This window comes from Equus quagga, chromosome 8 (genome assembly GCF_021613505.1).
Source record: "Equus quagga isolate Etosha38 chromosome 8, UCLA_HA_Equagga_1.0, whole genome shotgun sequence".
Taxonomy (NCBI): Eukaryota; Metazoa; Chordata; class Mammalia; order Perissodactyla; family Equidae; genus Equus; species Equus quagga.
Window position 1 is genome coordinate 6,893,340 of NC_060274.1, and position 26,427 is coordinate 6,919,766.

General features: G+C 37.5%; 1 protein-coding gene across 3 annotated transcripts in view; it reads left to right on the top strand.

Annotated features, from left to right (window-relative positions):
• The window catches only part of PRKN (parkin RBR E3 ubiquitin protein ligase), a 1,211,604-nt gene that overhangs the window by 623,564 nt on the left and 561,613 nt on the right, over positions 1-26,427 (top strand). For all 3 annotated transcript variants that reach the window (XM_046670682.1, XM_046670681.1, XM_046670680.1), the window contains exon 6: positions 25,965-26,080. In XM_046670682.1, coding sequence (XP_046526638.1) covers positions 25,965-26,080 — 116 coding nt within the window. The remainder of the gene's footprint in view (positions 1-25,964; positions 26,081-26,427) is intronic.

Below are 26,427 nucleotides of genomic sequence, written 5' to 3' on the forward strand. Positions count from 1 at the left end.
TAAATAGATTGAAATAATAGAAATAATATACAGTCTTTCTCTTTACCATCTTCTAACCCTTGTGTCTCGCACCAGTTTTTAAAGTTAATTTTTTTTTCCCCAAAAGGTCAGGTTTAATATATTAGCAAAGACTGTGCAGTTCTCCATCTCAACTGCTTTAAAGGGAACTTAGAAAAGTAAACTGAGCTCAAGCTGCTTTTATCATGAATGCAGTCTTTCTTCTCTGTAGCCAGAGGCATTCTTGGCAGGGCAATAGGTTCAGGCTGTCAGCACTCAAGCAAGAAAGCAAGTAAGAGCTCAAGAGTTTCTCTTTCTCACTCTCTCTTCTTTTCTTATATCAACTTAATACTCCTGCTGAGAGCAAGAGAGAGAGAGAGAAAAAGAGAGAGCTGATCTGAGTGTTTCATTGAACCTAATTTCTTAGAGCCTTTCTCCTGGTTAAGCAAAGTAACAGGTCAATTTAATTTCTAATGATACGGTAAAATGGCTCACCATATACCATATTTTAAAACCTCCTCATGAGTCAACAGTTTTTGTAGAGCTTTTTCTTACAAAATTCTTAATTCATTCAACTTTCAATCTATATTGTTCTCTACCTTATTTGCTTTAATACCAATTAAGACTTGAATGTAGACAAAACTAAAAATCCTCAAAGTTAGACACTTTATCTTGGAAGAAGCACATAGTTGAAATGCTGCTCTTTTTCTCTTTCTAATTTAACTCTTCTAATATGTCTAATATCAAAGATTATCTAGGTGCTTTGTATTACTTTATTTTCCAGATTAATATCTTGATTTCAAAAGCTATTACTATAACATTGTCTTCATTTTAAATAAGTGCGAGTCTTCTTCATCTCTAAGACAAATAATTAGCATGTTCCTGCTAAGAGAAAAATGTATCTTTTTATTATTTTGCAAAATAATCAATACCAAATAAAGCATTATGTCAGCCTTTTCCTGAAATGTGATTTATTCTACGGACCCCAACATCAGAAATATTTCCATGAAAGTTACTTTCCATTCAGATTCAAACCTGAGTTTGAAGAGCCACTTATGAAGTGGAGCTGGTCAGCAGCCAGTTTTCAACAGTCATTGCTCATCACAAGGGAAGAATGTCTGCAGAGCAGTAGATGACTGTGTTTTCCAAGTGCTCTTAGTTCTATCGGTTCAATAGTTCCTTCCCTGAGCTACTATTTTGCGACATGCATTTCTAGAAAACTCTTGGTGCTATCATCATGCTTGCATTATCTCCACAGATTTTTAAAAATTTGTTTATACTGTTACAACTCTAAACACTCATTATCCTCAAGCAAATAATTAAGCAGTAATTCTCAACTATCACCTGCTGACCAGTAGGGGCCTATGACATCCTCTCAGATAAATTCCTAATTTCTCCGTGTTGAGTATTCCAGACCCCAAGCTTTTGAGGTCTGGACACGAGTTGGTTAAGGGTAAGGATACCTTGTAGTCTTCTTTATTCATCTCTGTCTAGGCTGACATGAGTCTACTTACAACGTTTGTGTGGAGAAAACAGGAAATAAGAATGAAGCAGGGGTGATACTGTAAAAAGAGTGCTGCTTCTGTTTTGATTAGCACATTCAGATCAAGCTAGATTTTTAACAATTGTTATAATAATAAAGTGCCTATCTTGCATGTCCATCTAGTTGGTGAATAAGGGGCTAGATTTACCCCTTCCTTACCTGAAGCAAAAAAAAACCCCACAAAAAAATTAGACAAAGTTGTGAAGCAATGGATTTCAAGACACTATCAACAAAGGGCTGTTATTCCTGAGAGAAAAAGAAAAATGAGATGATCTCTATAATTGCCCCAGCTCACTGTCTTGAGAGTTTTCAGGCTATGGCACAGGGAGGAATACCCCAAGCAGAGCCCAGCAGATTCCCTGAGCTGAAAAGACATATCTGAGAGTCTGGAAGCTAGGGTTCCTAGGAAAAAGTCTAGAGAGAAAAAAGCTGTGTAGAGAAAGAATCCAGAGATTACAACAAAAACCATCTGAAAGGATGGTTCTCACACAGGGCTGGGAACACTGCATCTTTTCAGCAGCCAGACTGGAAAACTTCATAATTAATGTGGCATTGGCTAGAATACTCAGAAGGACCTTGCGTCAGTAGTGGGGAGAATTTCTCTCTAAACTAAATCTAAAACTTCTCTGGACCCAACTAACAAATCTGAAGCAAGGCCCTAATGGATCAAACTATTACCAAGGAACTAACTATATTCCAACACAAAGTCTAAGAATATTTCTTGGACTACAAAAATATTCAATATCCAAAATGGCAAATTAATGATGTCTAGCATTCAATCAAAGATTACAAGTCATCCAAAGAAGCAGGAATACATGACCAATAATGAAGGCAAACATTAATTAATCAAAATTGAGGGGGCTGGCCCTGTGGCCGAGTGTTTAAGTTCACTTGTTCCACTTCAGCAGCCCAAGGTTTGCCAGTTCGGATCCTGGATACAGACCTACACACCACTTATCAAGCCATGCTGTGGTGGCATCCAACAGAGAAGAACTAGAATGACCTACAACTAGGATATACAACTAGGTACTGGGGCTTTGGGGAGAGAAGAAAAAACATTGAACAAGAACTGACCCAGATGTTAGAAGTGGCACACAGGGGTTTTAAAATAGTCACTGTAACTGTATTCCGTACATTCAAAGAGTTAAATGGAGACATAGAAAATATAAAATGGACCTAAATTGAACTCTTAGTGAGGAAAACTACAATGTCTGAAATAAAAATACACTGGATGACATTAGTAGTAGACTAGACTTTATAGAAGAAAAGATTTAGTGAACATCGAAACATAGGAATAGGAACTATCAAAACTGAAACTCAGTAAATCATTTTTTTAGAAAGAGAAGAATATCAGTGAACCATGGGACAATTTCGAGCAGCCTAATATGTGTGTAATTAGAGTCCCCAAAAACGGGGGAGAAAGGAAGATACAAAAAACTGAGGAAATAATGGACGAAAATTTCAATGACCATGAAGAAAACTACAGCAGCACATCTAACTAGTGATTTAAAAAAAAACAAACTTTAAAAATAGATGAATAAAGCATAAACTTTAAATGCAGAGGAACAAAGATAAGGATGACAACAGATTTTTCATAGGAAAAAACCCAAGAGAGAAGACCGTTGAACAACAATTTTAAGTACTGAAAAAACAAAAATATTTCAACCTAGATTACTATACCCAGAAAAAGTGAATTTAAAAAATGAAGGGAAAACAGACTTTTCCGGACATATAAAGCTGAAAAAATTTATTACTTGTAGAACTACACTACAAAAATATTAAAGGAAGTCTTTGCAGCAGAAGGAAAATTATATCATATGGAAACATGGGAATAAACTGCACCAGGAATGGTAACTACAAAATTAAATAGATAATCTTTTTTATTACATAAATAACCGATTCTATAAATAAAAATAAAATAATGGATTGTGGGGTTCATAACATATGTATAAAAATGGTTGACAACAATAGCAGAAAGCTGGTTGTTGAAAAGATGGAAGAATACACTTCAAAGTTCTTATACTATGTGAGAAGTGGTATAATATCACTCTAAAATAGACTTGGATAAGTTAGAAATGAAAGCTACAATGTGTAGTGTAATCCCTAAGCAACAAATGAAATAAGTGAAGTAACTGATAAGCCAATAAAGAACATAAAATGGAGGCACGAAAATAAACACGAAAAAGGCAGAAAAAATTTTAAAAGAACAAAGAATAGATGAGAAAAATAGAGAAAAATTAGTAAGATGATAGACTTACATCAAACCACATAAATTAACACATTAAATGTGAATGTTCTTGACACCTCAATTAAAGGCAGAGATTTTGGGATTGGATAAAAAAGCAAGATCCAAGTACATACTGCCTGTAAGAAACTTACTTTAAAAATAAAGTCACAGATAGATTAAAAATAAAAGGATGGAAAAAGATATACCATGCTAACATTAGTTTAAAAAAAATGCTGGCTTGGCTATGTCAATAACAGACTAACAGATTTCGGAGCAAAGAATTTGATAAAGAAGGTAATGTCATAATGATAAAGGATCAACTGATAAAGAGGACATAACAATCCTACGTGTTTATACACCTACTAACAGAGTTTCAATATACACGAAGTGGAAACTGATAGAGCTGCAAGAAAAAAAGACAAATCCACAATTAAAATTGAAGATTTTAATGTATCTTGCTCAGTAATAGGAGACATAGAAAATCAGTAAGGATATGGAAGATTTGCAAACACTATTGAACAACCTAACCTAATTGACATTTATAGAATATTCTACCCAACAACAGCAGAGTACATCTTCTTCTCAAGTGCACATGGAATACTTACGAAGATAATCTGCACTGTGGGACAACCCAAGTCTTCATCAATAGGGAATGGATAAACTAATTGTAGGATGATCATGCAATGAAAGAGTACCACAATAAAAATAAATAAATGGTTGATGCATTCAATGACATGGATGAATTTCAAAAATTTAAAATTATGCTGAGGGGAAAAAATCCAGATAAAGAAGAGTACCTATTATATGTTTTCTATATAAAATTATAAAAAATTCTAAGTAATTTATGTATGGTGACAGAAAGCAGGTCTGAGGTTAGCTGAAGAAGGGAGTGGGTGTGAAAGGACAGGATGGAGATGTAAGGTAACTCGGGTGGGGGGGGGGTGGTGAGAGATATATGCACTATCTGGATTGTGGTAATGGTTATATAATATGTGAAAATTTATCAGGGCCATCCCGGTGGCTGAGTGGTTAAATTCACCTGCTCCGCTTCAGCAGCCCAGGGTTTCACTGGTTCAGATCCCAGGCATGGACCTAGCGCCACTCATCAAGCCATACTGAGGCGGCGTCCCACATAGCAGAGCTAGAAGGACCTACAAGTAGAATATACAACTATGTACTGGGCAGCTTTGGGGAGAAGAAGAAAAAAAGAGAATTGGCAACATATAAAGATTGGCTCAGGTGCCAATCTTTAAAAAAAAACAAAACATCAAATTGTATACTTTAAACATGCACTTTACTGTACGCCAATTATACCTTAATAAAAATAAATAAAGGACCAAAATAAAATGAATATTTTGCATTGTCTATTTAAAACTGCCAAATTACAAACTTCATCAAGCAAATAATTTACAGAACTTTTGTAAAACAAAATTTTGTTCTATATTAAAATTTAAGCGTAACCTATTTTAGTATTAATAGAAGCATCATGTTCCTATTAGTATTTATGTGAATTATAATTATCAGTATTTTAAAAGCTGTGAGTAACCCAGTTCTTCGTCATCAGCAACATCATCATCAGTATCACCTTCATCATCATTATTATTATTTTGGTTTGTGAAATTTAAAAATCTGGGATACGCAGCTGTAGATCAGAGAATCCTCTGAAGCTTACTCAAGGAACTGACTGACAAGGGAGCCTATTTTCCTGCAGTTTTAATACATTCATAACTAGAGGTATTTATTCTGCATCATTGGTGCAGTCAAATCCAGGTCATTACCTTGGCGTGACATCACCATGCCTTCATTCCTTTTCCCTTCTGTTCCTACCACAGCACCTAACATACCATGTTACAATCATTGCTCACCCGTCTCTACCTTCTTGGCTGGGGTGCCTAAAGGCGAGTATTTTACCTTACTTCATGTGACCCACAGGATCTAGCACCTTGCCTGACACATGCAAAATGGAAAATGAATGTGATTGCACCAACAGACGTGGGATGAAATGCTCACCTATGCGTAGAAAAGGATTGGCTGCTGTGTGCTCTTACTTTGGAATAATTTTCATTACAGGCCACCTTCTGTTTTTCAAGATTTGTGGAGTTGGTCCAAGGCAAGGACAGTCACTCTTCTTAATGTCACAGAGTATCACTCTTTTTAATATCACTGGCCAATAAGTTCCCATGTACAAATGGGCGTAAGCGGCATTAACATCCTGATATCAACTGCAGAGGTGTTGCCTCTGGGTTATTTGTCAACTTTACATCCATGCAGATGGTTTCTTTTGTAGGCAGTTGATTCTGATTTTGTTTTTATTGTTATTTTGTGAGTCATGATAGCTCACTATGGCAATGATTCTGAAAGAGATGAGGAGGGGAGTATAGGAAAATCTTTTGTGATGAATGCAATCTATGTGTAATCTGTGCTGGGGTGCTGAGAATCTCTCTTCACCCTTCCCTAAGTCTTTTGAAAAGCTACATATCTTTCCACCAAATACTTTTGTGTGTTTAAAGCACAAAATAAAATAGAATGGTTTTCATTCTTAAAGGACCAAAAAATGATTACGATATTGTGAAGAAAATTACCAAAAGCTCATACTCAATTCTCACTACTCTTCTTTGGAATCATAAACTGACACCATAAATCACTTATTTCCACACCATGATTTCCCTCAAGATCCCCCTCATATTGAGGCATTTTGCAGGGGGAGGAAATATACTGGAAATTGACCCTTTGACAAATTTACACTGCAAATATTGATAAAGCAATTGGATTTCTCATAGACTATCTTTTATTCTCTTGGGACTTTACTGGAGTCCAGAAAATTCATTTAAACTTTCTCTCATTTAATGTATGAATAAATGTTGTTTTTTAAGTACTGCAGTCTCAGCATGATGGGAAAACTGTAGCTAATGAAACCTGGTACCAGAGTAGAAAGCTATAACTGGCTCCGAGCCCTGCAACACACACATTGCTTGCTGAGGTTACACTGATAGCTTGATTTATCTCTGACTGTCAGACAAACACAGAAATTCAACAAAACGTGTAAACATCTATTTATATTCAAACATATGTGAATTTTCATATGCATAGCAAATATATTGTTCCAAGTTTTATAAAAAGAGGTTATAAAATATTTAGCAAAACATGTCTTCATGTCAATTATGATTTACACATAAGTGAAGCCATTAGAGCACCAATCAAGTCTTATAATAGTGGATCTAATATGTATGTACAAGGAATTAAGGCTGATAATAGGCTAAAACTAGTCGACACATGATTTTCATAGCCATAGATTATCCAAAAGTTTTATTGGTATTACTTCCTCATTAAATCTTAGATTGTGGAACTCCTGCTTCCCCAAAATCCTCATAAAGAAAAGATGAGATGAAATAATGTATTAAAAGGGCTTTATAATTACCATATAAATGTAAATTTTTTGTGTTTTGATGTATTTCATAATATGTGTTTCCAATTCTCCATATTATTGCCTCATATAAAACATTTTTGTCAGCTGTCTTACTTTCATAGGGTTATGAAGGTCGTCAAAGCTCATCGTTACCTGGCACCCATTTTTCAGGACATAGGTCTGGCCAACTATGAGCCGGCACTTGGCCATTTTTGCACAGATGGTCTTACATATAACCAGCCAAGTAATGATATATTCACTGAGCACCAGGTGTTGGTGGTGAAAAGAATATTTGCAGCCAAGAAATATTGACAGCACTATCCAACTTGAGGTTACTTACATATATTTTGGTTTGGGAATGGCATCTCTTTCAGTAGTAAAAGCCTAAGTAATTGCCAGCTTTCTGAAAAGAAACTAGATTTATTTGAGTGGGGGAAGGAGGAAGAGTCCACGACAGCAATAGAACAGTAGGTGCCTGATATAACTCAGTGTGTTCTGAGTAGACTGGTTGACCCAACTAATTTGAAAAGTATGATGGAAATAATACCCATCCATCTTCTGCTACAGTGGCTTGAGATGTGCTAACTAGTTGGCTGATCCTGAGGTAGGTGATTGGGAAAGACACTACCGTTCATGTTATTGAGTCCCCATGAAGAAAGGCACAGGGACACTGCACAAAATCCACAAGTTGTAAATTATAGCTGGTTAGGTTGGATGGCTTAGATAAAGGCCCTAGCTGTCCAGAATAGTTAGCAACAGAACTCCAGATGCCTGAATTTTTATTCCTCCTGTTCTAAGTAGAAGGTTGTCGTATATACCCCTGAGAAACATAAAATTAATGTGTTCCTGGGCTTCCACTGCAGTGTAGAAATAAATTTTTTTCAGAAGTCACTATAATTAATGTGTACATAGATCTATGTATATGATGAGAATTACTTAATCTAATTTAATGCACCGGCAGATAGAATGGGATATGTCTATGAAACAGAACACATTATGTTTCACGTGCTAGTCACCTCGATCTCAGTTTATGAGATATTTCATTGTCCATGTTTGCTGTCGTTCATGAACTTAAATTGAAGCCTACTGCTTTATATGGAAAGAGGTAGACTAGGTTGTCAAGATTTATGGTTCATTTCAGCCGTGAGCTACCTGCTGATATGAGTACGATGTCAGGGGGCACATTTTGTGGTTGGGTTATTTTCAGTGTGACTTCCTTTTGAAGCATGATGATTTAGGTGCTTTCTCCATGCTCATTATAAACAACGTTTTTTCTCAGCAAATTTTATAACCTAAGTATAAACATCTCCTCTAGGCTAATGCTTGATATATGAGATCCTGGGCAAAAGACATTCTGGGGCTAAGTTGTTTTTCATACTTATAATTTTCCCTTCGGACATGCTATCTGATGCTGACTAGTATTGTTAAGTATGTAAGCATAGAAATATTGGAAGAGTAATACATATATTGATGTAACTGTCTTAAATTTATAACTAATTCAAAGATTGACTCTGAGAATCTATCCTTTCATATAATTAACTGAATATTACTTATATCAAGTACATATAAATTTGGTTAAGAAAAGCTATGTATAAAGAAAAAAGAAAAGTAAGTTTGGGACACCATTCGAAGTTATACTTTTATTCTCAATCAATCGACCACATCTTGGTAAATCAGCCAAAAAGCAAATAAATGTGGTCTAAAGTAAAGTACGCACTACTGGCTTGACAAAGCTCAAAGGACCTTTCGTTTGAGTCAGTCATATACTAAGGGTCAGGTAACCAGACTAGGGTTGATGTTTACTGTAGATGTGAGGAGGTCTTTCATGAAACAACCCAACTGCAATATACAGCCCCAGGAGACCTCTGGTTCCGGGGAGGGGGTCAGAAGGTGTTTGTTTTCTGTGTTCTCTAATTATGCATTGTATGCATTGTTTCTAACTTGATCATATCACGAACCCACTAAAAATCATTTGCGGGCTGCCGTTCCTTTCAAGATGAAGCCCACCATCGCCCTGGGAGGTGCAGCATCCTTTCTGATCTAGCCTCTGGCTCCTACTCCTCCAGCTAGGTCTTCTGCGTCTTTCCCCTGAGTTTCTACCTTTCCGCAACAGCCTGGAAAATGTACTCCTCTAGGCTAGTGCCCATCACTGTATTGTGACAAGTTGTCATTTTGTGTCAGTTGTCTTTATTTTGAATACTTTATTTAAAAAGAATGCATGTCCTCTGTAACAATTCAAACAAGAAATATATAAAGAAAATAAATTGTTTTCTCTTTTCTCCCAGTTTCCTTCCCCCAAGATGATTAATGTGAACTTTTTTCTATGTAATCTTCTACACATTTTTCTGTACTCATCTTAAAACATGTATACTTGTAGGGGTGTTTTGATTCTTTTTCTTGAAATGGTAATAATACTATATTTATTTCACCATAACTTTTTTTCACGTAATAGCAGTTCTTTTGACGATCAATACACATATATTGAGCAAATGTTCATTTTAATAGCTGCATAATATTCCAGAACATAAATGTTGAGCAGATTCACTCTTGATAGTTTCTATTTTTTTTGTCCTACAAACTATGCTAAAGTAAAATTGCCATAATTATACACTAGTACGGTTATTTTCGTGAGTCAGAATAACTAGATAAAACGTGTGCATTTAAAATTTTTATCCAAACTGCTATGAAGATTTTCCAGAATGGCTGAGGCATTTCCTACTCCCTCACACAATGTTCTCATTTAGCACACGCTCACCAGCACTGGATCCTCTGTTTTTGATAAAGTCATGTGTGAAAGTGGCATGGCATCCTTGCTCTTTATTAGCATCATTCTGACTACCAGTAAAGTCAAGCATCTTTTCATGTTATTAGCCTTTAGCATTTTCTCTCCTTAGATTTACCATCTCATATTCTTTGGTATTGAATTGGGATTGTTTGCTGTTTTGTAAAGTAATTGGCAGAAATATTTTTTTAGAATGGGTATATTAATCCTTTTCCTACTATATGTTGTATAAGCATTTTTGTCTTTTTGCATTGCAGAATTTTTGAAATGCAGAGCATTTTCTTTTATGTAAGGAGAGACTTATTCAGTTCTATCTTTGCAAAGCTCTTCCCACCACCAGTCCCACTACAGTTTATGTGAATTGCCACAGATATTTTCCATCTGATATTTTGTTAAGCTTTTTGTTTTCTTATTTAGATAATTTAATCCATTTGGAATTCTTTTCTGCAATGATAACAGACCATTTATTCACTCCAACTATTGGCTATTATATTGTACCCACACCGTTATTAGATAACCCAACCTTGCCCCACTGAATGGAAATGCCAACTTGGTCATATGTTACATTCTGTATGTACTTACAGATATTTGCAGGTTCTCTATTCTGTTCCATTGGCCCGTTAATGTATTCCTATGCAAATGCCATATTTCCTTGGCTTATCTCAACAAGTTGTAATAAGTTGTAACACCTGTTAGGGTGTTACCCTCATGCAATTTAAAAAGTGTTATAAATTCTCACACATTTGTTTTTCCTACGATTTTTAAAAATCTTTGTGTCCAATATTCTTCTCTCACTCCCAAAAATTCCACCTGGGATCCCAATGTGACTTGCACCAAAATTGTATGTATTCTAGGAGTGATATTTAAATGATAATAACCCTTTTCATTCAGCACACTTAGCCTCTTTATTTACTCAAGTCTTCATTTTTAAATACTTATAATAGGTCCTTTGCCTTTCTTGTTGAATAAACCTATCAGTTTTTTATAGCTTTTGTCAATATTAGGAAAGAGATTTTTTTTCTATTTCTATTTCTAACTGGATTTTGCTAATCAGAAGAAAATCAATTCTTTTTTTTACTATATGCTTTGTTTCCTGCTGCTTAACAAAATTTTCTCATTAATTTTTATAACTTTTAATTGATTCTCTTGAGTTTTTAAGTTATGCAATCTTGTCATATGGAAATAAAGATAAATTTGTCTTTTTTTTAACATTGATAATGTGTATTCTGTTTTCTTATTCAGTCATAGATACTGCTAATACTAGAGAGGATTTTCATTTAGTGCCTAATTATTTATTATTTTTTGACAAATGACTTTATCAAATTTATGGTAATTGACTTTAATGTGTCATGTTTAATGTAGCTGAATTTTCTTTTTATTTTATATGGGATTTTATTGGGAATGGCTTCTAAATTTGATCAAGCAATTTGGGGTAACCATCGACATAGTCACATATGTCTCCTTTGAGTTTTGGATAGCATGAATCTGTTCAGGTTGAGGCATCCTTGCCCTTTGAAATAGCTTGTTGCTGCCTTGCTTTCTTATTGCAGTCAGCACTGCTTGGAAATATATCATGTATTCATTTGCTTATTGTCTTTCCCTCATCCTAGATTGTGTGTACTATGACTGCTTTATTTACCACTGTATCCTTGGCACCTAGAATAAAGTCTGACACAGAGATGATGCTCAATAAATATTTGCTAAATAAATAAACAAATGTTCAAGGCATATTTATATTTTAATGTAACGCTGGATTTAATTTGTCAAAAATTTTTGCATCATTATTCTTGAGTAAATTCATATATAGTATTACTTTTCTGATAGCGTTATTGTCCTTTCAGATTAACATATGCTACTTTCTTCATATGGATTAGGATGTTGTGTCTTATTCTATGATTTAGATTTATTTAGGTAGCTTGCAAATGTCTATGCTTTAGCTCACAGAAGACCTTTTATGTTATTTCTTCAATTCTTCTTCTCTCTGCTTATGATTTACATATTGACCATCCTCACTCTCACATTCATGGCTCTCATCTTCCCACACATGATTTCCATTTTATCAAAAGCATTTTCTCTGCCTGTGTTCTCAGAGCGGTATGCATTTCTTTTTTACTGTTGTTTTTTAATTGAATTTTAAAATGCTTACATTATGTTCTCAAATTACATCCAAACCTGATTGAGACACTTTATTGTTTCCTAGTTCTATTTCCTTCAGAATTTTCTTTAGATTAAAAAAATAAATTCTTCCCACAGGCGTAAGTGACCTCTCCCACAGCTGATAGCACATCCCAGCACTGATGGGGAGTGGGTCCCATGCCTGGTTCCCCCTGGCAGTGGCATATAACTGCCCAGGTGACTTTCTAGTCAATCACAAACCATACGCAGACACCATCGTTGAGAATGTTTTAAGTTTTATAATGATAAGCCTGGTTAAGAGGGAGAGATGTTCACGCTATTATTTCCTTATAATACCTTATTGTGTCTGTTTGCTTGTTTGTTTTTACATGTCTATTTTCTACTAGACTATGTAGTCTCTGGGAGGAGACTGTCCTTCATCTTTGTCTCTCCAACACAGCAGATGTTTCTCAAAAAAAAATTAGGATAGATGGATAAATATGTTATTTTAGTAGCACTGTCATGACTCGACAGGCTTCATGTTTCTCCCTCTTTCTTTAGCTTACTCAAAGGATAGATATGGTATTAATCTATTTGACTCTCACATTAACCAGTCACTAGGAAATACACATATATATTTATAAAACATAAATGCATTTATTCATCTATATGTATTGCATGAATAGAATGGCTGGTTGGCCTTTTGTTTCTTCCATTTGTAATTGGTTATACAAGCATGGAAAAAAATAGTCAGCATTATACCTAATGTTAAGAAACTAGAAGCTTTCCTGCTAAGATCAGATACAAGGCAAGGATGGCCCCACTCACCATTTCTTTTCAGCATCATGTTGGAAAAGCTTGCTAATGCAATAAAGCAAGAAAAGGAAATAAAGGTATACAGATTAGGAAGGAAGAAATAAAATTGTCTTTGTGCAGAGATTACATGATAATCTATGAAGAAAATCTGAAAGAATCAGCAAAAGAACACCTGGAATTAACAAGCGATTTTAGCAAGGTTGCAGGATGCAAGGTTAATATATAAAAGCCAATCACTTTACTATACACCAGCAATGAACAAATGGAATTGAAATTAAAAACCCAATACCATGTACATTAGCGCCCCCCAAAAGGAAATTCATAGGCATAAATCTATTAAAACATATACCAGACCTATATGAGGAAAACTACAAAACTCTGATAAATGAAATCAAAGAAGTACTAAGTAAATGGAGATATTTTTCCATGTTCATAGATAGGAAGACTCAATATTGTCAAGATGTCAGTTCTTCCCAACTTGATCTGTACATGCAATGAAATTTCAATCAAAATCCCATTAGTTACTTTATGGATATTGACAAACTGATTCTAAAGTTTAGATGAAGAGGCAAAAGACCCAGAATAGCCAGTGCAATATTGAAGAAAAAAACAAAGTTAGAGGACTGACTCTACCCAACTTCAAGACTTACTATAAAGCTATAGCAATCAAGATGATGCAGTATTGGTCAAAGAATAAACAAATAGATCAATGGAAAAGAATAGAGAGCCCAGGAATAGACCCCATAAATATAATAAGTTGATCTTTGAGGAAAGATCAAAGGCAATACAATGGAGCAAAGATAGTCTTTTCAATAAATGATGCTGGAACAGCTGGATATCAACATGCAAAGAAAGTGAATCTAGACACAGGCCTTACATCCCTCACAAAAATTAATTCAAAATGGATCAAGACTTACATGTAAAACGCAAAACCGTAACACTCCTAGAAGACAAGATAGGAGAAAACCTGTAGCATGACTTTTTAGATACAACACCAAAGGCACAATCCATGAAAGAAATAATTGATAAGTTGGACTTCATTAAAATGAAAAGATTTTGCTCCGCAGAAGATAATGTCAACATTACAAGAAGACAAGCCACAGACTGGGAGAAAACATTTACAAAAAGCGCATCTGATACAGGACTGTTATCCAAAATATACAAAGACATACAGTAAGAAAACAGAAAAGGGCCGAAGTCCTTAACAGACACCTCATCAAAGAAGATACACAAGAAGCAAATACGCATATGAAAAGATGCTCCACATCATATATCATCAGGGAAATGCAAGTTAAAACAACAATGAGAGACCACTACACTCCTATTAGAGTGGCCAAAATCTGGAACACTGACAACATCAAATGCTGGTGAGAATGCGGAGCAACAGAAACTCTCACTCACTGCTGGTGAGAATGCAAAATGGTACAGCCACTTTGGAAGACAGTTTGGCAGTTTCTTACAAAACTAAACACTTTTACCATAAGATCCAGCAATCACGTTCCTTGGTAATTACCCAAAGAAATTGAAAACTTATGTCCACACAAAAACCTACATGTGGATGTTTATGGCAGCTTCATTCATAATTGCCAAAACTTGGAGCAACAAAGATGTCCTTCAGTAGGTGAATGGATACATAAACTGTGGTACATCCAGACACTGGAATCTTATTCAGTGCTAAAGAGAAATAAGCTATCAGGCCATGAAAAGACACTGAGGAAGCTTAAATGCATATTGCTAAGTGAAAGAAGCCAATTTGAGAAGCCTACATTTCAATTACATGATATTCTAGAAAAGGCAAAACTATAGAGAAAATTTAAAGTTCATTGGTTGCCAGGGGTTGGAGGATGGGAAGGGATGAATTAGTGGAGTATAGAGAATTTTGGGGGTAGTGAAAATCTGTATGATACTATAATGATGGATACCTGTCATTATACATTGTCCAAACCCATAGAATGTACAACACCAAGAGTAAACTCTCAGATAAAGTATGGACTAGGTGATTATGATGTTTTAAGGCAGGTCCATCAATTGTAACAAATGTACCACTCTGGTGAGGGAGGTTGATAACTGGACTGGCTGTGCATATATAAGGGCAGGGAGTATATAGGAAATCTGTGTACTTTCCCCTCAAGTTTGCTGTGAACCTACAACTGCTGTAAAGAAATTGTCTTAAGATAAAAAAACACTCTGTGTAACATTTATTTCCTAGTTCTATGCATCTTACTTTTCCTGGCTGTGTATAGTTCATAGGGAAATTGACAAATTAGACTTTATTTTCTTCCTTTTCTAATGAGGAAATAAACTAAATGTAGAAAATGCGAGAAATGTTTAAAGTGTATAAAGCCTCTGCCTTTGCCCAGTTTTGTCTTGAGTGGAGTGTTTATGGTTGCTTGTGGTGCCTGCAATAAAGAAAACAGAAATAAAAAGAAGCTTTAAATTCTCCTTGCCAAAGAAACAAGGACTTTTGAGGGAAAGAAAGTTTAGATTCCAAATCTAAAGTCATTTAAAATGTTTTCAAGCTAGGATTTTTTTTATTGTTCGATACTTCTCTTTGCTGGTAGCCAAAAACCAAGTTATATTATCATTTTGTGAATTATTGCCACTGAAAGGTATGTTTCTCTTGCACTTTCCATGCCCAGATGGGACACTTTGAAGTCGCGGTTGCAGTTGCTGTATTTCTCAGCGTCTGGCTGCAAGAGAAAAGTGACAGCATCATTCTGCCACCACTTGATCCAGAAAGTGGAGGCTGTTTTCCAAATAACCAGCACAGTAGATTCAGCAACAGGAACTACAACAGCAGTGAAAGTTAAGAGGAAGGGTGGACTAAAAGAGGGAGGAAAGAACACTTAATTCCCAAGAATACAAAAGGGGGTGATTCAGTATTTCCTATCAATCTATTTCCCTAGGGCATGTCCCCACGCCTGAGAGAGTTCTTCTGAACTTTCCTTTCTTATTTTTCAAATACATTGAAAGAACTCCTTCTTTCCACCACTTGGACTGCTGCTGAGTCCAGGCCCTGTGCCAGGCACCATGGGCATGAAATGCCCTCAAGTCTTTCGCCCTCTGGTGAGTCCTATAGACAAGCAGGCAGTGTCAGTACCACTAAGCAAGGGCTTTAAACGTGCTACGCAAAGAAACAAGGGGTAACATGCAAAAGCCTCTCACCTAGTCCCAGGGAATCAGAAAGGCTTTGGGGGCTGGTGACATGTCAGCTGAGGCCTGGAGGACACTTGGGGATTTGAAAGGCAAACTGAGTGGTGAAGGTAGGAGAATGAAGACAGTCCATGTAGGGGGATCATGTGCAAGGGATCAAAGAGAGCACACTGTTCAGGGCAACAGGAAAAGGGTCTTTGTGGCAGGACTGGGAGGGGCAGAGGGGAGGGAAAGATGGTGAGACAAGTGAGGTTGGAAAGGCTTCAAAGCCTTGCTCAGGGCCAGTGTGCTTGATCTGGAGGATAACTAACTAGGAAAATGATCTGATTAAATAGTTCTTTTACATTATTTACCATTGCTGATTAGAATAAGGTTTTTGCACCTTTGGAAATAAACATGAACTAACTACCAGCTTCTAGAGATTGCCTAGAAAATGCTGGGAACACAATAACTCGTCTAAGGATGGTGAGTCATTGTACATTTTTCAAAATTATGACCTACCTCCTCAGTTTTCTGCAAATTATTACCAGCTAACAGATATTTGTTTACATACCCTCTCCTGGAGGTTGAATCCTGTAATTGAACAGAGAATCGGTGGTGGGAGATTACAAAAGGAAACACTCTGTGTTAATGACAAAATATTTTAACATCTTATTTTGTTTATCTGAGAACAGAAGCTGGAAAGCTTTGCCTAAACATGAAACTAGCAAATGCTGTGGATGCTGTTATGTTCCTTCAAGCTGACACATGAGAGGATGAAACCTTTGCTTCTAAAGGAAATAAATCACTGTTAGAATAATGAATATTGTCTTTTCTAGTCTGGCTAGGCTGCAAAATTGGAAGAGAAGATATGCTCAACTTATGTACTGAGCTGAGAACATCACATAAGTAAATGCTATTATATTGCTGTTGGAGGGAAGTGACACCCCCAAACTTTATTGGAATGGTGTTGGAAATCCAGGGAAAGCTGGGACCACACTGGAGCAACTAACCAGTCACTTGAATGTAAGACCTTGAGAAAGAAGATGACTGCTATAATGTGTGCAAATCATTAGCCAGATTGTCCTGAAATGGCCGGCAATTCCTGGGAATAAGTTAGATGTCAGGAAAAGCTGCGTCCTCTGGCCTAGGGCACAAGCCTTGGAGTGAAAGCTTTCTTTCTCCAAGCTAGTAAAGGAAAAAAGAAAAAACCTTGTTCTCTAGTCTGAAAGAGAATGTGGAAATTTGTCTTGGAAGTTTAAATGCACTACTAAGTGACAATCAGAAATGTTTTGAAAAGGTGACCTTCCAAATTTGGTGACAAAGAAAGAGTCATGGTGCATATTCTTTGCTGTCATACCTCAGTCCTTCTTTTGGTGGAAGAATGGCAGTGGAGAGTCATTTAATGAGCCCATTTCCAGGGTATCAAAGCGCGAGTGTCATGGGACAGGCTTAATATTTATGCACGCAGAGAATCCCAGATTCTTCGTTATCCCCCACCGCAAAGGCACCAAACTCCAGCAAGTCTGAACCCCCAGCACAAGTTCTTGCTCACTTTTGTTCCTGCACACACTTCTCTACCTTCTTCACCTGGTGAATTCTCACCTTAAAACCCAGTTCAAATACCCCTTCGAAAGCAAAGCCTTCTCCTTCTCTCATAAGCTGCTCATCATTGTCACACCCACACAGCTCAGTGCTCAGGCATCAGTAAGGTATTTACTATTATTTCGTGCAAATGTTTGTTGAAGTTTCTCTTTCTCCTCTAGGCTTATGGACTCTTTCAGGGATTTCATGTACCTTTGTATCCCCAGCCTCTGGTCAAGGGCTGAGCAAGTAGAAAGTATCACATTTTTCTTTTAATGAACAAACATGGGGAAAAAAATCCCTGGAAACATAGTTATTACTTGAGGTGGATGTAATAAACTATGTAAGTGGAGGAGAGCAGGCACAGCTGAACCCAGGGCACAAATGCTGTCATTGGGGCTCTGTCTCTCCATCTCTTGTCCCTGTTCCCTCCTGAGCACTGACTTGATTCTCAGACAGGTGTCTTGCTGTGGTCATAGATAGGGGAATGTTGTATTCTGACTAAGTCGGATACACCTGTTCATCCTGGGCTAGAGGGGTACAGAGATCTGAGCATGTCTGAGCAATTGCCTAGAGCTGAGGAAGAGGATTGTTTTGTGTTGTTTTGTTTTATTTATTTTATAAATGGAATTTTGTACCTTTTGACCACCTTCACCCCTTTGTCCCACCCCCAACCCACCCTGCTTCTGGCAACCACTGATCTGTTCTCTACAGCTGTGAGTTCAATTTTCTGTTGTAGGATTGTTTCTTCTTGTCTGAACAAAGCCATCTATATAAATTCATGCGTTTTATAAGCATCAGTAATGACCCTAAACCTTCTATTTTACTCTTCAGGAATCATTTGAAATGTCTTCTCTAACAAACCCCCTTTAATTCTTAGAATAATAAACCATAAATTATGACTGAGTGATGTTATGATGGAATAAACTAGGCACATTGAGGAACTTACAATCCAGGTGTAGAAGGCAAAGATAAGCGTTGTTATATTTGTAGCTTTCATCTTGAAGGCATGTGCCATTAAAAACTTTTTATTGTTTATATCTGGCATTGAAGGGAAACTTACTAGTATAGATGGATTTATTTATATACATATTTCAAGTTGACTAAAACCATTAATTTGGACTGAACTAAAAGTGCCATTGTAGTGATTAACATAAAAGTCTGTGTCTCTTTAATGGTCATCCTGCTGGAGTAGTAAGAATTTAAGATAATTTTATGTTTCAGAATGGTAATCACTTATCTACCCTGAGAGTGAGAAGGTTTTTAAATTTAGAAACTTTTCGATTTTAGAAAGGTTATGCAATTCATACGTTGCAACTCTAAAGTTTCTCCAGGAGTGTCTACACCCTATCATTTTTAAAAAACAGTAATTTTGCAGAGAAAAGTATAAATAGTTACAATAAGTTGGATAAATATAGACTAGGAATAATGTCATGACAGTTCATGTCAGATTTTTCCATAAATGAAATTTAATACCAAAATTTAGAGAAAAAAATAAAACTTTGTGTTTTCAGAACCTTTTGGATTTTGGAATTTTATTTTTATTACCTATTATCTGTTGGCCTAGGGAACGGACCTGGTTTGTACTTTTAACTTTGATAATAAGATAAAATTTTTAAAATCCTGTATTTGTTTGGTGAAGGTGGGCAGTCTTCCTTAAGGCTTGACAGTGGTCAGAAACTGACCTTCTCAGCAAAGTTCTGACATAGTTTTTGCTTTCTGTGGGAGTATATTGATTTTCTTTTTCCTGATAAACTTTGCATATCATCTGGAGACTTTGTTAACACCTCATTAAGAGAAAGTAAACTTGTTATTAAACGTGATAACAGACGCATTAACTTTTTAGGTCTTATTTGTTTATCTGGTTGTATCCTAACTTTACAACTGGCATTGTTAAATTAGCAGAGTCTACAAGTATTAGACAATCTAACAAGTTGCATAGTCATTTTATATCCAAACTGATGTAATTACTTGCTAGATTTATACAACACAAAGTGAGTCTAACACTTCAGCATGGAGGCTGAGGACCGCTAATAGCATCACAAGATGAACAGGCTTTGACACGTCTCTTTTATGGGCTTGACTTCTGTACCAGGCAGAGTGTGTGGTAATTAGGCTTTATTTGTCATGTTTTTAGCTTACAGAAAAAATGAAACCCTAGTATTAATATTAATAGTGAAACTTCTGAATGGATAATAAGACTTCAAGCTAAAAGTTGCTTCTTAGAAAAGAATCTGCATCTAACCCAAGGAGAAACTGTTAGGCTTGCCGTGTCTGAGGAGAGAGGAGCTGGGGGTGGCTGTTTGTTCTTCGCTACTGACAGAATTTTTAGGTCTGTGAGATACATTTAGGTTGATTCTAAGTGACAGGCTGTCTGTCATAACTTGGTAACTGTGAGGACCTCTTTGATATAGATGTAAGATGCTTATTACTACTTTATCTCATAAAGAAAGACAATGGCCCTGTGTCCTCAGCTCATCTTATTTGCAAATTTGGGTGGACAATCTTTTGACAGGCTTATTTGAACTTAAACTCAGTACACAGACAGTGTAAATATTTATGTATCTTTATTTAGTACATTTTATAGAACCATATCTGAAAGTATCTTTTTTTCTTTTATGGAGGCTAAGTAGAATGTCACCACTAACAAAGGGTGAAAGATGAAGAATTTTGGCTTTACAGACTGGCTTTGCCTCCTGATGGTGCACAGTCACCTGGATGCTTTCAGATCCACGTGCCATTCCCCTCTCTGCTTGGCATGTTGGGCTGGCCAAGGCCAAAAACAACTCAAGAGCTCCCTTTCCTTGCTTCAGGCTGGCTTTGCCCAGGAGAGCACTGGTGGGAGATGGGAGGGCAGAGAGAAAGCAAAAGCCAGGATATTTCCCCCTATCTCTTTGGGAGGCAGCTCTGGCAGTGGCTGCATCTCATTCATCCTCCCAGCTCCCACTAGACAGCCCAGCTGCTGAGTGGTGGTAATGCCACCTCCTCCCACCGTCTTCCAACTCCAGGTGGTTGGAGCCCCTGATATTACTGACCTCAGATGGCTTTCTGTCCCTGTTTAGCTCTTCTGGGCTTCCATCACCTTTGCAGCTAGAAACCCAGTATTAAATTTGCTCAGCTAAACTACCCAGTATGGCCCGTTTCCCTAACTTGACGCTGACCCATGAAAATGAACAGTCACTTACTTGTTTAGTACAAACCAAAGATCCACTGCAGGCTTCTAGTCAAACTTGTGTGCGCCTTTTACTGAATCAAGAGAAATGTATGTTTCCTTTGAGTGATACTAACTCAGAAGGATTTGGAGACTAACACGGAGTTTAACTCTTCATAAAGATGGAAACCATTTTTTATTTAGAAAATGTATAATTGTTAAGCAATACCTGTAAAAATTGTTAACTTTAGGAAGTTCAGTAAAAGCTGTTAGAGGGTTCATGGGCGAAGGAGAAGTCAGGTCTCATTGCTATTTTTTCAGATTTGAAACTAGATTGTGGTTGGGATAAGCGGCACTTTCCAGATGGTAGTTGCGAGTTATTTTTGTAGTAATTTGGAACACATCAATTTGTGCCTGGAGTTGACTCATAAGTGTCTGATCCTATAAGTTTTTATACAGTTGAGTTCTTGGTATTAATCAAATTTTCAGATTTTGCTTGTTTGTTTATTCATTCCCATACTTGTTATCATTGTCCCCTTTGTGAGAGACACTGGTAATGAGTGTCATGAGACAAGTGGCATAGTGGAGCGAGGAGGAAGAGGGTGGCGTCCAGGAATGCCACCAGCAATTGGATTGAAACGCTCACAGGTCTTTCTGTTGGTACATCTTTGATTTTTATGGGTTCTAATTCAGTTAGAGGGTCAGATCTCTATGATCTGAAATGAAAGGATGGGTGAGTTATGATAAAATGTAAGAACTCAGTGAGAGCAGAAGGAAAAAATCATAGCCTCATTCACAGAAATGGTGAAAATGTGAGTACATTTACAAGAACTTAAAGAATACAACTCTGCTGGATTTTGAATTTTCTATTTAGTACTAATAAGGTAGAAAACACTTCTATAACATTTAACACAGCCACATTGTAAAGCCAAGCACATTTTTTAAAGTTTTATTCTGGGGTTTTTTTTTTTTCAGTTTTTAAAAATAGTTTACACTATCATTAAAAAAAAAAGGCCAATTACTTCCCTAGATTTTAGCTTCATAGCTAATTATGGCTTCCCAGCATTGAGTAGATGGATCTAAATGAACTGAGCCAGCCAGTGGGGGCTACAGCCCCTGGCTAGGTGGAGGAATTCATTTAATTTAACAGGACTTGGTTTTTTGTTTTGTTTTGGTTTTTTTGTAGCTGATTTATCTGTGAGCTGGCATTTGTAAAAGGTGGGATGGGCCCCTTGACGCTCTTTATTAATGACACTTAAGGATCCTGTCCTCCCTCATGAACAAGGATTGACAGATGTCCTCCTGAATGAACGAGAATGTTTCCCTGCTGCACCCACAGGGGACTGTTTCCCCAGTGACACAGAAGTAACTTTGCTAGTCAAACCCCAGATGCACTGGAACTAGAGTAATGCCTCCTCGAGCAGCCTGGCTCTGGGACATAACTGCTGTCACTCAGCCCAGCTTGAAGTGTCCTCTGGGCCCCTCGTGGTGATCAGATGGTGTCATGCCCCTGATGACCAGATCTCATGGTACTGTCAGGTTTCTGACCACATCACATGGACTCTAGCTAGAAGAGTTTTCTAGCTTTGGCATCCTTGATTTTTTTTAACCTCAACAATCAAGGGAAACAAAACACAGAAAGGAAGAAGTCACAGACAATTACTCCAAAAGAATCACGCAGCTCTCTGTGAGATGACAACCCTTTTTGAGCATGCTGAGATACCCAAGGTACAATTTTTTCAAAATGTTCTCCTTACTTCTGTTTTGAGTTGCTTTACTGTTTCTGTGTTTTGAATGCAGACTGAAAATATCAGAAAGATTTTGAAGATGCCAGCCCACTGAGTGTATAGGACAGGAAATGACCAGATCGCTCTTGTGATTAATCTGTAAGAAAAGGTGTTATTACTATTGAGAGACAGTGTTCCAGGGTTCTCTTATGTTTCTGCACATCCTGGGAGGGAAGTGCTAACTACCCTTTTGTTCTGGACGATCTTTTCAAGGAAGTTGTAAAGAAGATCTGCTTATTATCCGGTATGATGAAGGCAGTGTCTCCCTTCAGGACCAAAGGAAGGTTTGCTTACAGCTCCTTGTAAGAGATCTGAGTTCCCTAACCTCATGGTCCTCAGCTGCGATGCAGAACCACTGCATTTGTTGCATCTAGCTTAAATTATCCACTTCATCCCGGTGGGAGCTGGGGCGCAGGAGAACTGACATAAACATGGCGTCCATACTTCTTTCTGCCTGGGCTCTGAGTCATGCAGCCCTTTGTCTCTGACCCAGGAGTCTCCTGTCTTCTGCCAGCATCCACAAGACTGTGGCAGACTAACCTGTTAGCTTGAAAGCTGGGGGAAATCTCAGACCCTCCACCATTCTTGCCAATTACTCTAGTACTACAGAAGAACCTCTTTTCATAGAAATTTGTGGAGAAAACTCTGAAATTCACTGATAAGACATACATACTTTAAAACCAGAGTTGGTAATTTGTATTTTAATTTGATCACACCATACGAATTAGTGGAATTTTCCAAATATCTGTAGCTTCTTATCTGTAAACACACAACGTATCCAATAAATAGAATTTTGGCTTCTATCTGGCTGAATTTTATCTGATGTTGGAGCAGTTTGTGATCTGTTAGCTGAACATCTATCGGTAGATTTCTGCAAGCTAAGAAAAAAATATAAATACCATCTATCTATTTATCTGTATGTGAAATACCTTCTCAATAGTCCAGCCAACTCAGCTATTTTGGAGGAACTACATTGTGTTATGAGTAAGGATTTTTTCACGTCTGCAAAAAGCAGTCACAGCTAGCTCAATGTATTTCATAAGGGTCAGTCGTCTCCTCCAAACTTTTTCTTTTGGTGGCCAGGAATTGCTTTAGATCTTTTCTTTTTTTCAGTACCCTTGAACTGGCCTTTTTGAACGATTTGTAAAGTTTCAAAAGATTGTGTGAACAGGACAATATTCCCTGTTAAAAAAGAAAAGGGAACAATCAGTATGATTTCCATGCTGCTCCAGAAAAAGACCTGGGCTCACGGATAGGACTCCATAGATCCGCCTGAATGGGTTCCCTTCAGATGCACTGCACACCCCATCTATTGTAGCAAGACTATTGGCACACCCTCATCTGGGGCTGACAACTGCAGGCAGGTGGGCAGCTACTATGCCATTTGCCCCAGCTAGGATAGGTTCTAGCTAACTAGCAGCTATACTGTCTGGGATTAGTAAGACACTTGCAGTTAAGACCAGCCTGGATTCCAGACACCTGGCTTTGAGATGCTTCTCGGTACAATGGCACACTCCAAGTTGTTGGAGAGTAATACATTTTACTTGAGATATGGCATTATTTTCAGATGCAATAAGTGAGGTCTGCTACAGTTCTTGTCTTCCGAAGCATAAGAAGAGTTTACTCCTTTTACTGTAATGTTGGTGTGACTCAATGGTTCTCAAAAGTCTGATCCCCAGAGCCGTAGTAACAGTATCACCTGGCGGCGTGTTAGAGATGCAAAGCCTTGGCCCCTCATCAGAACTACTGAAGTAGAAAAATCTGGTGTGGGATCCAGCAATGTCTAGTTTAACAAGCAATGTCCCCTTGGGTGATTCTGATGCACGCCGAAGCTGAAGACCCACAGGTGTTGCTCACTGTATGTCAGGTCGGACGAGAATGAGATTAGTTTGGCTACAAGAAGGGAAAGAACAAATTAAGGGTGGTGCTGTCAAATGTTTAAAGGGACACCAGTAGCATTTATTAAATAAATCTATTGATTTTTCATTTAAGAAAATATATCTAATGTATAACCTCTGCCAGGCACTGTTAGGATACAAATATGAATAAGAGATTCCACAAATATCTCAGAGACTAGTGTAGGGGTGGACAATCTATGGCCTGTGGGCAAAATTCAATTTGCCACATGTTTTTATAAATAAAGTTTTATTAGGACACAGCCACATGCATTCATTTGCATATTGTCCATGGCTGCTTTTAGGCTACAATGCCAAGCTGAGAAGTGTGACAAAGACCGCATGGCCTGCAAAGCCGAAAACATTGAACATCTGGTGCTTTATTAAAAATCTGTTGACACCAGGTCTAGTCCTTAACGGGAAGATACTTTTCACGTCCAAGTAGTTACTCACCAATGGAGGAGTAAGCGCAGTGTGCAAGCGTTCTGGCATCCAGTGATACATTTGTATCAAGGTTTTGCAGTCGCAGAACATTTGGCTTCGTGGGTATTATTATCATGGAAGGTGTACAGACTATTTGGGATGAAGCTGAGCAATTTCTGACCAAACACCTTGGTGTGTGAAGGGTAGAGAGGGGTGTGTGGACAATATAGAAGTAACAGAAGGAAGAAACAAAGACTAGAAAGAAGATTTTGATTGAGAAGGGAAACTGCTGTCAATCAAAAGAATGTGACTTAGGTGAAAAGCTAAAATAAAGGAGTGTGTGCAGGACGAGTCTGGGGAAAGGATCTAAGAAGGAGAGAGGTATGGGTTTGGAACATTCCCAGGTGCCTGGTGTGGGGAGTGGGGGCTGTATCTCCTAAGAAATTCTGGGATGCTGAAAAGAGGCAGAAAGAGGCACAAGGCTCTAAATTAGGCTGGGGAGAATCACCTTCTGCTACTCTGGGAGTCTGCATGTACTTGCGTGCTTATTTATAGTTGGGATCCCTTGATTCCTTACTCTGCTCCACATTCTTGTTGCTAACTGGCCAACTGTGTAGGGACGCTGTAGGGAAAGCACTGGGTTTCTTGTTAGGACGTCTGGGTAACGTCCTGGCTTCACCTCTGATTGTTTGACTTTGGGCAAATCATTTCGTGGTTCAGCATCTCCCTTTCCTCATTTGCGAGATACTATTTCAAGCTTCCTTCTGTATCTACACTGTGTTATTCTACTAGACTCACTTATCACCAAAGGGCATTGCTAAACCAGGGGCACAGAGTGTTTCCCCCCGGTCCGTGGCTGAAAGAGCAAAAGAAGGAAAGACTAGCCCACACACAGACACAAGGACCCTTCTAAGAAGGGAATTGTTGACTAGTTTGGCACAAGGGCATTAGTTTCCCTAAAAAGATTTGAAGCTAACTTATTTCTAACACATACCTAGTGATAGATTTCTTCTCTTGTCTGAAGAGATTGTTTCCTGTGGAAATGTCTAGAGAGGGGGAAATAGTCAGCCAGATTTCGTGTGTGATTGTATTTCTCCTTCTTTCAGGAATTTTTCTTTAAATGTGGAGCACACCCGACCGCTGACAAGGAAACTTCAGTAGCTTTGAACCTGATCACGACAAATAGTCGAGACATCACCTGCATAACATGTACAGACGTCAGGTAAGCATCTGAGAACATTGTTACTCTCAACATCTTGCTTTCCAATAGCATCCTCTCCTGTGAGCCTTCCTCAGTGATTTCTCTGAAGAATGTCAGCTTCACCTTGATGCTGTCTGCCCAATGTGGGTATAATTTAATGTGATGGAACTATTTAAAATGCCAAATCCTCAGTTTAGTCAGTAGTCAAATAGGGTCTTAGGATATAAGTGAGATGACTTATATCTAAAAATAGTGTCATCTTAGTTGATATTAAAATATAAACACGTGTAATGATATCAGAGAGTTCTAAAATAAATTAACACATGATGCTAATGTTCAGAATGCAATAACAATTTATGAACACCATT